The sequence below is a fragment of the Podarcis erhardii genome, assembly GCF_964252035.2.
Source record: "Podarcis erhardii genome assembly, chromosome: Z".
NCBI classification, from domain to species: Eukaryota; Metazoa; Chordata; class Lepidosauria; order Squamata; family Lacertidae; genus Podarcis; species Podarcis erhardii.
In genome coordinates, this window is record NC_138504.1 from 26,329,812 (window position 1) to 26,345,631 (window position 15,820).

General features: G+C 43.5%; 1 protein-coding gene and 1 long non-coding RNA gene across 7 annotated transcripts in view; one reads left to right on the top strand and one right to left on the bottom strand.

Moving 5' to 3' along the window:
• CAPN6 (calpain 6) overlaps positions 1 to 13,820 on the bottom strand; it is a 76,837-nt gene extending 63,017 nt beyond the window's left edge. The window contains exons 1-4 of one of the 6 annotated variants that reach the window (XM_081846973.1): positions 13,681 to 13,820; positions 9,168 to 9,308; positions 7,535 to 7,688; positions 1,660 to 1,721 (exon numbers count right to left, since the gene is read on the bottom strand). Coding sequence is in view for 2 of the 6 variants with exons in the window: in XM_081846975.1 (XP_081703101.1) it covers positions 1,660 to 1,721; positions 2,843 to 2,852 (72 nt within the window). In the remaining 4 variants the exon portion in view is untranslated. Of the gene's footprint in view, positions 1 to 1,659; positions 1,722 to 2,842; positions 3,207 to 3,236; positions 3,258 to 4,390; positions 5,476 to 7,534; positions 7,689 to 9,167; positions 9,309 to 13,680 lie in introns of those variants that run through there. The other 5 variants (XM_081846972.1, XM_081846975.1, XM_081846970.1 and 2 more) reach the window with 5 other exon arrangements.
• The window catches only part of LOC309333671, an 86,820-nt gene that overhangs the window by 53,528 nt on the left and 17,472 nt on the right, over positions 1 to 15,820 (top strand). The window lies entirely within an intron of this gene.

Here is a 15,820-nt window from a genome sequence, read left to right on the forward strand (position 1 = left end):
AGAATGTGATGGGCCAGCTCTGCTATATTTATGAGCTCTTCTGCTCATTCTGCCGAGCGGGGCTTGGACATTTGCCCCAGAGTCCTGCCCTGACAGTGCCACTGCCCAAATTGATGTGTCCCTAAATTGTCTTTTGGAGAGAGGCTGGAAAGGGACCTTTAAAAAATGCCAGTTCTGCAAGGTTCAGCTTTCGTGTGGCCGGACCTAAAAGGGATCGGCATCTTCAAACTTTGCTCAGAAACGAAGTTTTCAGCAGGCATGCCTTGTATGTCGAGCTATATCTGCTGAAACCCTAATTTTTACACTGGTGACACATGTAAAGAAACCCTATTCTGTTTGGCATCTGGCCACCCTGTTTAGCACTGCCCACCCTTGGTCAGCACTGCCATCCGGTTAGGACTTTGGGGAGGACATCCGTAACCCCGCTTAGCAACAAGACCAGAAGGCTGCCCAAACGCAACGGAACTGGCTCAACAATATTTTGCCCTTAAGTGAATTATACGCAGTACGATATAAACAGAGGGGTGACATAAGAAACATTAAGGCTCCTAGTTCAACTTAACTGAGAGTAAGCCCCCACTGAATTCAATAGGGCTTACTTCTGAATAGACCTTGTTAGCTCTGCACTACAAGCCCAGAATTTAGAATGGTCTAAATTGTACCTATGTGGATATATTGATTCTGCATAGGCATACTGAAAATGGTCATGGAATCATAGAATTGTAAAAGATGGAAGGGACCCTGAGGATCTAACCCTCAGCAATGCCTGAATATGCAGCTGTTCCATATGGGAATCAAACCTGCAACCTTCGCATAATCAGCACCATGCTCTAATCAACTGAGCTATCCAGTAATCCAGTTTTGTTTGCATTTTAATTAGAAACTGCCTAATTTTCCAACCCATATGTGAAATGAAACCCATCAGTCCTTCAAAATTTGCACTTCTCTAAATGTTGTGGCACAGTTCTTCAACTAAACAATATGCACGAAAAGGTATATATTAGCTGTTCTTAACAGCTCAATTGGCTAGAGTGTGGTGCTGATAACACCAAGGTTGCAGGTTGGTCCCTGTATGTGACAGCTGCATTTTTCTGCCTTGCAAGGAGGTTGGACTAGATGATCCTCAGGGTCCCTTTCATTTCTACAATTCTATGATTCCATGACCATTTTCAGTATGCCTATGCAGAGTCAATATACCCACATAGGTACAATTAGACCATTCTAAACTCTGGGCTTGTAGTGCAGACCTAACAAGATCCATTCAGAAGTAAGCCCTATTGAATTCAGTGATTGAATAACTCTATGATTCCACCATATTTTTCGCTCCATAAGACACACTTTTTCCCTCCTAAAAAGTAAGGGCTTCCCCCGCCAGCCCCAACAAGCTCCTGAGCAGCTCTGGGGTAGCCCGCGAAGCCTCTGCAGGGCAGCGGGATGACTACCCCAGAAGCCAGAACACCTAGAGAAAGTGCTGCGCAGCACTCCCTTTAAATAATATTTTTTTTCTTGAATTCCCCCTCTAAAAACTAGGTGCGCCCTATGGTCAGGTGCACCTTATGAAGCGAAAAATATGGTATATTAGTGAAAACAACATACAAAAGGCATTCTATTAGAGAAAATTGCTTGCAAAAAATGTGTATATTAATCAAAACTACATACCTGAATGTGTTTATCAGGAGAAATTTGGCTGGATTGCTGATCGATTCCTGTTAAATTTCTTTCTAAAAATAAAACATAAAAATTGTCAATAGTTGCAAAGATGTATAGGTCTTAAAGTAATATTTGGGGGAAAAGGAGCTGAGAAAACCAAACTGACAGAAGTGTCTATCGCTGGTCATAGATGGATAGACAGATAAATCTATTTCTGCTTTGTGTCCCTTTCACCTGTGTCCACTCACATAGGAGTCCATTCTGTCCTGTTTCTGTATCTGTATTAAAAATGCACTCCTAACGATCTCTATTCATATGTAAGTCTCACTAAATTCAACTGGGCTTACTCCCAGGCACGTTGGGGGCTATGACTGCAGCCTAATCTGTGATGGTCATGATCAGTGTTTTTTTATATATATAAAAAAACGTTTAGGGGTACAGTACTCTCATTTTCCTACTCATATTGAAAGACTGCCCCTCAATGAGGCCGAACTTAGATTCACATAATGTTTAGGGGTATGCGTACCTGTGTCTCCCTAGAAAAAAAGCACTGGTGATGATGATTAAAAGCAGCATGAAAACTAACTTTTAAATGCATATGCTGAATTCCTGAAGCACCCCAAGTGCAATAGGGCAGAGAAGGGAGTCAGAACACGACCCTAAGTGTGAAAGCAGGTATGGAAATTTGCTTCCAAACTATCATTTCTATGTTAGAAGCACAGAAGTGTCTCTAGTTTTATCTGTGAAATGCTTCAAGGTATGGAGACGGGAAGTTCTACAAGCCCGCCATGAATTCCAATGAATCTGAACCTTATCTCTACCTTTCCTGGGCAAATGTGCAGATCGGAATGCAATTATCTTTGAATTTTGTCCTCCTCCAACTTTTGCAAAGTAGTTTTCAGGTACAAAAAAACCCCCAATGATAATACTGCTATTCACTTTAAAGTACATATTTTAGGGTAAAATGTATTTAGAACTGTACACACCGCAACAAAATACGCATTTATGTTTTCTGATAAAATATTCATTTAACTATGAATTTTATGTTGAATATTTTTTTTTTAATGTATGGTTTCATGCAGAAATGAGATGGAACTTTTGAATGAATACATGCAAAATTAACCTGGATGAAAACAGATTGATCCCTCTCTTTCTATTAAGCGCTCAGTTTCATCCTTAACTGGGCACCTACCTTTCAACATTTTGCAGACAGAAATAGGGACATGCTTGTAGCACTCATTCCAAAGATTACAGCTCCAATGCTCATTCCAAGGATTACACTGCCACTGTTACACTGGATTGTGGCTCCACTCTGTCTACCCTGTTTTCTGCCAATTTTAAACCATGGGGAATGTTTGTTGTTTTGATTACCAATATATGCAAGGGGAAATCCTATTGCCCTGAAATAGATTACCAATGGCTCAAAACATGTATTTGCAACTGCAGTCTATGAAACAGCAGGCAATGCACTGCACAGTGTCTCTTAAATTACTGAGGTGCCATTGCTACAGAACTAATAAATCAGCTGCAACACTGAGGCTTCATTCACTTGTTCATCATATAGCCTGACATGTGGCATACATAACCTGTCAGAAGTGCCTTTCTGCATTCTGCTTAGGGCACACAGGACAGTCCCGATGGAAAAGAATCAATAGATACACAAATCTGACATAAGAAATGACAATAGTCAGAAAACGGTAGGACAATATTTTGAATAATTCAGTCTATCAGGACACTCTAAGGATCATCCTTGAACCAAGGAATTTCAAAGGGAGCCACAAATGTGATACTGCTGGATGATTACAAGTAAATCAAGAAATTCAGCTCAATTGAGTAGAGTCAGAAAGCAGACAATAGTTTTCAATTGCATTTTAGATGTTAACTAGTCTCTGCATTACCTGGCTGATTGTTTCATCACACACCACTGCTGTTGTAAAGGGCCACTGTGCTTATTCTGGCTCAAACTGAATTGCCGCTATCTGTACCTTTTGCATTTCATTTCCCTCTAAGCTCAGGGTTTGCCACCTGTCCCCTCTGCGGTGCATATATTTACAAAAACACTTTGTCCATACAATGCAAGTTCATGCCATAATAAATTTGTTGGCCTTTGAGGTTAGTCTTAAGGTTCATGCACATGCCTTGACACCAGAGGTGGTGGACTCCACTTTCCACTATGAGAAACAACTTCAGGAGAGAGAGATGACCCTGAAGAACAACAGCTCCCTATTGTTCACACTAAACACGTGAAAAATGCCCTCTTCACTGGCACGTGCTTCATAAGCACAGGTACAGAAAAACAGCAACAGCTGGTGTATAAGAAAAATACAGCACACAGTGACCCTCAGATCTTGATCATAGATATTTTTACAAGGGCACAAGCAAAGAATACTTCTCTATTCGTAACATGTGCAGCTGGCATTGAGAGTGAGCTTTCCAAAACATTGCTCAGTCTTCACTTGTTGTGCATGTTTGTTTCTATTTCTGCCTGCTAAATCAAACAGATTTTGTGCAAACTTATCCTCCGGAAAAATGTACATGTGACTCTGTTTTGGAAGTCATTCTTGCATTGGGCCTAAATCTTGCACACTAAAATCCAGTCATTTGCCCCACTGACAAAACAAAATCCTTTTGTATTCCTGTACTCAGCTCAGTGACTACTACATACTCTTTAACAGTAACAGGAAGATATTGACAAATGAATCCTGTAAATATTGTCATTGCAGTTAAACTAGTCACTTACCTGGAATGAACCAAGTGTGCACCACGAGTTCCTGAGCTGACAGGCAAACACACACAGAAACTCCGAATTTTCTACTGCAAACAGAACTCCCGGCTTCTTAACCTGAAAACTTTTTGGACTGTACCATGATCTAATGAGTCAAGGGGGAGGTTCATAGTAACTTTTGTCTACTTTTCCCTCCTTCTCTCTTGTGGGAAAATAAAACACAGCTGGAAAGGAGTTTTCTTTGGTTCATTCCTGGGACACATATGTTAAAGAGTATTACCGTTAACTTCCGGTTTTTTAACAAACAAGGACATATTAGGAAGGAGGATACCAGACAGTTTGTGGAGGAATTCCTTTGCAATAAACTGGACAGGCGTTGGCATGCTTGTTATTATAGAAGGAGAATAAATAAATAGTGGGCTTGTTTGTGAAGTTGTCTTGCGATCTCCACATGGGTAAAAATGCACAAGACACGTTCCCTGCCTATTTTTATGCTGTTTCTCTTTGGCAGCAAACGTCAACAGATTTCGAGCTGGTAAGAGATAAACTGTGAATGTCAGCTTTGTCACCAAGCAGCCAGTTAAGGCTGGTCCATTAGAGAGACTGGAGCACCAGCTCACCACCTCAGACAGCCCCCACCTGCATGCCTTCTTCCTAATATCCAATCTGGTGTGTGGCACTGGTTCTTGGCTTCCTCCTCTTTCTCACTTTGATTTGCGTTTTTAGAACTTAGAAGGGAGAAGGGTGAGGACAAAATCAGTGGGCCCTTACAGTCATTAGCTCTTGCTCCACCAACTACTGGCCTCCCTGCCTTCCACCTCGACTGTCCCAGTGGACACAGGCTGCCACTGTAGCCAGTGGTGCAGTGGAAAGGGGCACAAGTCTACAGTTTTGTTCCGAGCAAAAGCAAAGATGCCATCTGCCAGAGAACCAGGTTAACTGATGGGCCTTCCTTACTCTGGTGAGCAAATGAGGTGATAATGAGGCTTTCAAGTTTCTTTGTGACAGGTTATCATCAGAGGAAGTCAGAGAATGAGGGAAACAATCAAGCAGAGGCTAGATACTTCTTTCCTTCTCTTTCATGGGGTTCCTACTTCATACTGATCATTTAAATGTAATGCATTTGCAAGATTGCTTGCATTTCTTTTTTTAAAAAAATAATATTTATTAAATTTTGTTTGACAATAAATATATATAAAAACATATCAATTTCAGATATCATCATTTCATAAACATCCTTGGACTTCCTCACGCCTCTTGTTCCTACTCTCTAGACTTATAAGTTTTACCAGCAAATTATTAACTTAATTTAGTTTATCTAATTAAAATTTCCCAATATTCAAATCTCAAATTTAATCTTTTAGATTTCTTTTGTCAAAGGTTAATTATAGGATACCATTTATCCACAATTTATCTTATTTTTCAATTACATTGACTTTTATACATAAAGGTTATTAATTTGTTAGAGCCTTGATGTTACAGATCTTACATTTTTCTTAACATTCATACAGTTTACAATGCTTTTGCAAATAGTCTTTAAACTTCTTCCAGTTCTCCTCCTCCAATTCTTCTCCCTGGTTTCGGATTCTGCCAGTCATCTCATCCAGTTCCATATAGTCCATCAGTTGCATCTGCCATTCTTCCAGAAGATTGCTTGCATTTCTAATTAAAAACTGCATGCAAACTATTATTATTATTATTATTATTATTATTATTATTATTATTATTACAGTTATATCCCAACTTTCCTTCAAGGAGCTCAAAGTGGTGTAGATAGTTCTCCTTCTCCCCACATTATGCTCACAACAACCCTGTGAGAGGGGGTAGGATTCATGGCAGTGATTGGCCCAAGTTTCATGGGTTAGTGGGCATTTGAACCTTGGTCACCCAAGGCCTAGTACAACACTCTAACCACCACTGTCTCCTCAGAAGGGGTGGCTGTTTGCTATGATCAGCCAGTTAGTGTAAGCCTTAGTGGCAGTGTAGTGGTTAGAGTGTCAGACCAAGTCCTGGGAGACCTGTGTTCAAATTCCCTCACAGCCACATAAAAGCTCACCTGGGTGATGTTGGGCAAGTCTCTCAGTGTAAGCCCAACCTGTCTCACAGGTGATAAAATGGTGTGAGGATAAAATGGTGGGGGGGCAAAGAACCATGTGTATCACCTTGAGCTCCATGGAGGAAAAAAGGGTAAAGGGGACCCCAGATCATTAGGTCTAGTCGTGGCCAACTCTGGGGTTGCGGTGCTCATCTCGCTTTATTGGCCAAGGGAGCCAGCGTACAGCTTCTGGGTCATGTGGCCAGCATGACTAAGCCGCTTCTGGCGAACCAGAGCAGCGCATGGAAACGCCGTTTACCTTCCCACTGGAGCGGTACCTGTTTATCTATTTGCACTTTGACGTGCTTTTGAACTGCTAGGTTGGCAGGAGCAGGGACCGAGCAACGGGAGCTCACCCTGTCACGGGAATTCGAACCGCCAACCTTCTGATCGGCAAGTCCTAGGCTCTGTGGTTTAACCCACAGTGCCACCCACATCCCGTAATGGAGGAAAGGTGGGAGAGAAATGCAATAAATAAACAAACAGGGCAGGAAGTAATCCCCTTTGGAGATCTTAGTGGGGGAAGAGAATACAGTGGTGCCTCGCAAGATGAAATTAATCCGTTCCGTGAGGCTCTTCGTATAGCGGTTTTTTCATCTTGCGAAGCAAGCCCATTGACAGCTTAGCGGATTAGCGCTATTAGCGGTCTAGCGGCTTTTAGCGATCAGCTGAGAAGCGGCTTATCAGCGGAACAGCTGAGAAGCGGCTTAGCGCTTAGGGAAAGGGCGGAAAAAAGCGGGGGGAAACCGCGGGAACTCGTAAGATTTTTTCGTCTTGCGAAGCAACCCCATAGAGAAATTCGTTTAGCGAAGCGCCTCCAAAACGGAAAACCCTTTCGTCTAGCGGGTTTTCCATCTTGCGAGGTGTTCGTCTTGCGGGGCACCACTGTACCTGGCCCACCAAGTGGATCCAGTTGCCCACTCTTGCTTTGAAAAAAAAAAAAAAAAAAAAAAAGCTTTGGGCTGCTCATCTGTGCTGGTGGTATGGCGACAACTTTCAAAACTGGGGCAGAAAGGGTCAAATCTTTAATAAGGATTTGCTGCGACTTTCCCGTTTTGTATTACCTCTGCCTTCATTCTTAGAAAATTACATTTCGCCCTTCTTGAATTTCAAAGTGCTGGTTCCCTGACTTTCAGCATAATCAGATCGGAGATGGTTCCATTGTTCTCACAAATTCATTTTGGGGTTGCTTATTTGATGCTTCAAATCCCATTGATCCTAGTGGAACATGAGCAAGCATTCTGGGATCAAGCTTTGCACCCTGCTTCCTGCTCCCCTCCATCAGTGGAACATGCAAACTATTGTTTATTTTATTTCTGGGTGCCAACGGCAAGCCCCCGTCTTTTGCAAACACACAGCAAACACTGTTAGTTAACCTCTTTTCAGCAACGGCTGTGCTCGGCATAAAATATTAATAAAATTGCCCTGTGTGAATTGCTTAATAAAACATGAGTTCGTTTCCAGCAGGGATTCTCCCCAAGGCAACATGTTTATTTTATTTTTTCTAATCTAAGCAGTTTTGTTCAGAGAAGGGACCCAAGAGGGGAAGCGTTTGGATCCACACCACAATCTGGAAAAGGGTTTGCTACCTATTTACATGGCAAGATGGCTCAAGTCAAGAATACTGCATCAACATGGGGGAGCCAAAATCCTGCCAAAACATCTGCTACAATTTTAGCTATATCAAAACAGGACATTTCTTAGATAGAACCATCTAAATGGAACATTTTTTAGATAGCACCATCTAAACGGGACATTTCTTAGATAGAACATTTTTGTTTTTGTTTTCCTTTTATCTGACAGATAGTAGCTTAAGTACAGCTGCATGTAAACATTAGTGTTGTGCAGAGCATTTGTCCTGTACAGTGGTACCTTGGTTCTCAAACGCCTTGGTTCTCAAACGCCTTGGCTCCCAAATGCTGAAAACCCAGAAGTGTTCTGGTTTTTGAATATTTTTTGGAAGCCGAACATCTGATGCGGTTTTTGGCTATGGTTTCTGGGACACCTGTACTAATCAGAAGCTGTGCCTTGGTTTTTGAACATTTTGGAAGTCAAACAGAATGGATTAAGTTTGGCACTTTTGTTTTTGCTATTTATTTTGCATTTTTGTTTTTGAGGCTTTTTCGGTTAATTTGTTTTTCTGACTGTGTGGAACCCAGTTCAGCTACTGATTGATTGATTGTGTGACTGCAGAAATGGATAAAAGCCCCCCCCCCCCATCCAAACAATGAACTATCATCAGTGCACGTAAGAAAAAAAAATAATTTTAATTTTTATCATCTACAATACTGTCTTATTTATTTTATAGTACAGGACATTCATTATTGCTTTCATTTTATGGATCAATGGTCTTGCTGGATAGTAAAATACATGTTAAATTGCTGTTTTAGGGGTTGTTTTTAAAAGTCTGGAACAGATTAATCCATTTTGCATTACTTCCTATGGGAAAGCGTGCCTTGGTTTTGGAAAGGACTTCCAGAAAGAATGAAGTTTGAGAACCAAGGTACCACTGTATTATTTCTTTCTATCATCCTCCATCAATTAATGAGAAAAGAAATTGGATTCCATAATTATCAAAGGACAGGGAAAACCTTTGGTGAATACCTGTTGAAGCAGACGAGAGTGCCCCTGCTTAATTTTGAGGTGGATGAAGGGTACCTGTGAGTGCCCTTTCTTTGGTTCTGCAAATCATCTTACCTGTGGTTCACACTCTGCATCCTTCCTAGATGTCCACACTTCAGTCAAAGCCCAGGGGAAGACATCATGAGCTTTTTTCAGATCAGGAACCATGAGCAGCCGGGGGGCGGCGGGCTGCAGAGCACTGGAGAAATGTTCGCACTGGAAAGAAAAAAGCACACGCCATCCTTGGCCACCTTGCCATCAGTGCTCAAAGCCCCACACCCTTGGAATCTTTGAATCAGAGAACTGTACGACTGGAAGGGACCCCGAGGGTCATCTAGTCCAACCCCCCACAATGAAGGAATCTCAACTATAGCATCCATAAATTCTAAACAGATTTGCAAGTGCTCTGAGAATGAGGCAGTGTGGGGGGGAGACAGACTCTTTTGTAGAGGAAACCTCGTAAGAAACAGGAGGCCAGATTTTGGCAAAATAATACTACTAGCACTAGCATCAATGCCAATTCTTGTTAGGTATTCAGAAAGAGATTGGGAAGGGAACAAAAGGTTCATCTAGTCCATGGATAGGCAAACTAATGCATCTCTGGGTTATTTGTGGGGCATAGGAATTCACTCATCACCGCCATCAGGCTCATCTCCAGAAACTTGGTCCAGCTGCTCAAGCTGAGTGGTGTAGTCTTACCTGACCGAGTCCTGGTAACTGTAGGACTCTGGGACAGTGCTTGGAGAGAACTATTTTGAATTAACAAAGTCCGCATAATTTGTTAAAGGTTTTTTTGTTTTGTTTTTTACACCACCTGAAAGCAATTCCCATAGTTGCTGGGTGAATGGAACATAAATTAAATTTCTTTTGAGGTAGAACTTGAAGGATTTCCACTTCTACCTCGACTACAAAGCGGTCTATGTAGGGATGGTCTTGGCTCTGCTTCAGAAGCTGCAGCTGGAGCGGAATGCGGGGCCAGATTGTTGGTGGGAGCTTCTAGTCAAGAGCATGAGATTCTGTTTTTGAAACAGCTGCGCTAGCCGCCCATCCGCTACCAAGCCAAGTTCAAGGTTCTTTTGCTAATTTGCAAAGCCCTGAAAAACTTAGGTCCAAGATCACTCAGGAAATGTCTGAATCCTGATAATCCCAGACTGATCACCAGGATCTGCAGTAGCATCCTTGGTCATTCCCTGAGTCGGTGAGGCTCATTTGACAGCAATATGAAACTGAGACTTTATAATAATACAGTCGCACCTTGGTTCTCGAACGGCTTACAGTGGTACCTCTGGCTGCAAACTTAACTTCGTTCCGGAGGTCTGTTCTTAACCTGAGGTGCCACTTTAGCTAATGGGGCCTCCTGCTGCTGCTGTGCCGCCGGCACACGATTTCTGTTCTCATCCTGAAGTAAAGTTCTTAACCCGAGGTACTACTTTCGGGTTAGCGGAGTCTGTAACCCGAAGTGTTTGTAACCCGAGGTACCACTGTAGTTGTCAAACAAATTGGCTCCTGAATGCCGCAAACCCGGAAGTAAGTGTTCTGGTTTACGAACGTTTTATGGAAGCCAAATGTCCAATGCGGCTTCCACTTGATGAGTGCAGGAAGCTCCTGCAGCCAATCAGAAGCTGCCCCTTGGTTTTCAAATGGTTTCGGGAGTCAAACTGGTTCTTGGAATGGATTAAGTCTGAGAACAAAGGTATCACTGTAATAATAATAATTTATTATTTATACCCCAACCATCTGGCTGGGTTTCCACAGCCACTCTTTAGTGTCATTAGCCCAGTCCTGTGGAACACTTTGCCACTAGAGATCCCACAGGCGCCTTCTGTGCCAGCTTTTAAATGCCTGCTGAAAACTTTTCTATTCCTCCAGGCCTACGCAGGCAATAAAGAACACATTATTCCAAAATGGTTAACTGATGCCTGTTTCTTATTTTTTATACTTTTTTATTATATGGTTTTTTGTTTTATTGCTGTAAACCACTTTGATATTTTTTTATGACACAGCAGTATACACATATTTTTATAAATAAATAAAATCTCACATGTGCTTTTTTACTAGTTATACTCTGTGGGTCTTTAAGCTTAAAAATCAGAATTGTTGGGGGAAATGAATTAAGCAATTCACCTTCAACAGCCTCTGCTTTTAGATGTATACTGTATTTTTCGCCCCATAGGACGCACCACCCCATGAGACGCACCTAGTTTTTTTGGGGGGGGAAATAAAGAAAAAAAATTATTTCCCCCCCCCCAGCCGCGGGGCTGGCACGGGGGAAGCCCGAGCTTCCCGACCCCAGCCCCCAGAACAGGCTGCTGCCTGCAAGCCTTGCGAGCCCGGCGGGATCTCCCGCCCGGCACGCAAGGCTTGCGGACATCTGCCCGAAGCACGGGGCGTCCTCTGGAGGGCACCCCGTGCTTGGGATGCAGGCTGCCACCCCAAGCCTCTCGCGCCCGGCGGGACCTCCCGTCGGGCGCGGGAGGCTTGCGGATAGCTTCCTGAAGCCTAGAGAGCGAGAGGGGTCGGTGCGCACTGACCCCTCTCGCTCTCCAGGCTCCAGCGAAAGCCTGCATTCGCCCCACAGGACGCACACACATTTCCCCTTCATTTTCGAAGGGGAAAAAGTGCGTCCTATAGGGTGAAAAATACGGTACTTAGTGTTCTTAAACATCCTCTATGCTTCAGCACAACAGCCTGTAATATTCGGAATGTGGGGTGGGGCGTTTGGATGAAATTGAATTGAGAACTGAAAGTGAACCAGACTGGCCTACTTGGTGAAAAGATGAACTTAAAGAGCAACTGGTTCCCTTTTTTGGACATGTGGAGCTTGAACAAGAATAAATCCCTTTAGAAAAATGAATTTTGTTCTTGAAGGTGCCATCTGCCATCTGCCAGAGAACGAGGTTAATTGATGGGCCTTCCTTACTCTGGTGAGCAAATGAGGTGATAATGAGGCTTTCAAGTTGTGTGAGCTCCATTTGTTTGTGACCTCCATGAGAGTTCCACAAGATCATGCATAACCCCAGCGGTAGCAGGCAGGGCACAACCCTGCGGGATTCTACTGCCCAAGGTGGTTGCCTCAGTCCACCACAAAGGCCCTGGGCAAGGGCTTAGAAGTGCTGCAGCCCCAGATCTTAGTGTGCCTAGTGTGGAGATTCAGATGCTGGAACTGGAAAGCTGCAGTGCACAGGCCTGGGGCTTCTGTCAGTGGTGATGTCGGGTTGCGCATCCCCTCACCTGCTGCCTCTCCTCAGCTCGGGCCTGAGTCTGGCTTTGACACTAGTTGCAGCATGCAGGGGTCTGTCATGAATTGCCACAACAGAGGCTTTGCATCACTAAAAATATTGTTTATCTATTTACAGTGGTACCTCAGGTTACATACGCTTCAGGTTACAGACTCCGCTAACGCAGAAATAGTGCTTCGGGTTAAGAACTTTACTTCAGGATGAGAACAGAAATCGTGCTCCGTCGGCGCGGCAGCAGAAGGCCCCATTAGCTAAAGTAGTGCTTCAGGTTAAGAACTGTTTCAAGTTAAGAATGGACCTCCGGAATGAATTAAGTACTTAATCCGAGGTACCACTGTATAGCCCACCTTTTTCTTCAAGTATATCAGGGTGGAGTACATGGGTCTCCCCAGGCCCATGCAAAGGGGTGGGCAGCTGGATACACTTGCCCCAAGACTCAGACGGCTAAGCTGGCTGGGGAGGGGGGCCAGCAGGGGGCAGCTGCTTTTTTGATCAAGTTTGTGACTTTATTCTAACAAGACTCCTGCCCCAGGCCTCAGGCAAGATCTGCACGGGCCTGGTTCTCTCCCTCTGAATGGAAAATCTCACATCTGTTTAAAAGTGCTAAGCCAGTCTTGGAATGAGCCCAAAATTCATTCATTTATTCATTCATTCTTACATGTACAGTGGTACCTTGGGTTACATACGCTTCAGGTTACATACACTTCAGGTTACAGACTCCGCTAATCCAGAAATAGTACCTCGGATTAAGAACTTTGCTTCAGGATGAGAACAGAAATCGTGCTCCGGCGGCACGGCAGCAGCAGGAGGCCCCATTAGCTAAAGTGGTGCTTCAGGTTAAGAACAGTTTCAGGTTAAGAACGGACCTCCGAAACGAATTAAGTACTTAACCCAGGGTACCACTGTATACACCACCTTTCCTCCAACGAGCTCATGGTATCGGTTCTCCCCCTCCTTATTTTATCTTCACAACGAGCCTGCAAGGCTGGGAAGGCAGTAACTGGCCCCCAAGGTCACCCAGTGAGCTTCATAGCCCAGTGGGGATTGGAACTTTGGTCTCCCAGGTCCAGTGCTATAACCACTACACCACATGTTGATTTATACGGCTGGGAATTCTGGGACCTGTAGTCCTTCCTCTTGCTTCGAATAATAAACAAACTATTATTATTATTATTATTATTATTATTATTATTATTATTATTATTATTTTCCAACTCTCTTGCAAGCCTGAGCTTATTCTCAGTTTTAGCCTGCCTGACCTTCTCTCTGCAACTGTTGGCTTCTCGTGCATACTCTTCCTTTGTGATTTCCCCCTTCTTTCGTTTCTTACCTGCCTTTCTTCAGCTCACCTGTAAGCTCCTTAGGCAGCCACGCTGGTTGCTTTCAGTTCCTCTTTTCTTTGGTGTTGGAATTGTTGCTTGAATGCTGATGGTTCCTTATTTTTAAAGCGAACTTGGCTTGGGCAGCTCTCAGATAGAGAATAGCCCTCTGTAGAATAGCCCTCTGTGATATTACTGACCCAGAAGGGAAATTTTCTTAGGTCATAACAACAGAGTTCACAATTCTCCGGCATCGCAGTGAAATGTTTTTGCGAAACCTGCCCTGGACCTCCGCCATTTAGTTGCTCTACAAGTGGAAGAGCTGTATTTGCATTAGAAGTTGTTGGAAACCGAAATTGCTCACTAGGTGGCAGCATTGCTCAACACTGACCTAATCTCCCTCTTAACCTTGCTGCTTTGTAAGGTATTGAATTTTTCAGGCAAATCACTGCAGCTGGCAACAAATAGGATCCTTCCGTTGGGCAGGCTCCCTGCTCAGTCCCCCTCACAATTCTTCCATTAAGCATGTGCAAAGGACACAGATTAGAAAAGTAATGTGTGTTTGTGGGGCAGGCATTAGAAATGTAAGAAGGCATTTTTGTTCCCTTCCCCCTGTCTTCCTTGAATGCAGCAATGCTTCCATTCCACTGTGGTTCGCCGTTCACCAAAACCTACGTTGTCCATCTTGCTGTCCTCTGTGGCTGAATTATGTAACTTACGTAAATTACATTGTAATTATGTTGTCATTATGGGCTAGATGAGCCTTTGACCCAATCCAGAAGGATCTTAGTATATTCTTTATGCATCCCTTATGATACAATCCCCATAGCCACCCCTTGAAAGGAATCCATGCCCACTAATGGGAGCTGTGTAACTTCTGTAAATAGAAAGGGGCCCAAGTCAGGATCATGACCACAGCACAGAGATGTGATTGTAACCATTTTTCTTTTACCGCTCTCCTGACAGAAGTTTCCTCTCTCCCCACCACTGTCAAAGCTACCAGTTGACACAGGACAAACATTTCTTCATATATGTATACTTAAACTATAGATTTTGCTTACCCAAGATGTAATGGTAAGCCACCAATTTGGATGGCTTTAAGAGAGATTAGGGACATTCATGGAGGATAAAGCTATCAATGCCTATTAGCCATGATGGTTATGTTCTATCTCCACGGACAGACACAACATACCTCTTAATCTCCATTATTGGGAACTGCAGGAGGAGAACACTGTTTGATTTCTGCTTGCAAGCTTCCCATGGGAATCTGGGCTAGATGGGCCAGCAGGGCTCTTATGTTCTAGTTGGTGCCAAGAAGCCTGTGGCATGCCAGGCATTGCTTGACTACAGCTCCCACCATCCAGGACCATTGACCATGCTGGCTGGGGCTCATGGGAGCTGGAGTCCAGCAAAACCTCTAGAGAGCCCCAAGTTCTCCAGGGACTCAAGGAGAAAGGTAGTCCCATAGGTGCAGTGGTTCCCAATTAGCAAAGTATTACAGACCCCTGTTTTTCAAAAGCCAAGCCATGAACCCAGGGGTATAGGAAGAAGGGCGGGGCGGTTCGCTCCGGGTTCCATCATGGAGGGGGTGACAAATTATCAAGGAACAATTACAGTGGTACCTCGGGTTACATACACTTCAGGTTACAGACTCCGCTAACCCAGAAATAGTACCTCGGGTTAAGAACTTTGCTTCAGGATGAGAACAGAAATTGGGCGGTGGTGGTGTGACAGCAGTGGGAGGCCCCAGTAGCTAAAGTGGTGCTTCAGGTTAAGAACAGTTTCAGGTTAAGAACGGACCTCCGGAACGAATTAAGTTCTTAACCCGAGGTACCACTGTACTGCCCAGCTACCACTGTACTGCCCTGCTCCAAAGGTCTTTTCTTACTACATTAGGGATTATATAGCTTTATACAAAATTTCATGCATATCAGTTAATATCTTGACCCTCCTCCACGAAAATAGCTGTTTGACCTTGGCCGTTTCCCTATGTCGTGAAGGCTGAAATTTCAATTCAGTGGAGCAGGGTCAAGATATTAACTAAATTAATTATTTATTTATTAATTAATTAAAGGCAAGACCTTTGGAGAAGGCATTTTTTTAAAAAAAGTTTTTTATGAACCACTCTACCGTCCTACTTTCCACTGGGCTTCCCAGGTCCTAGAAAGTC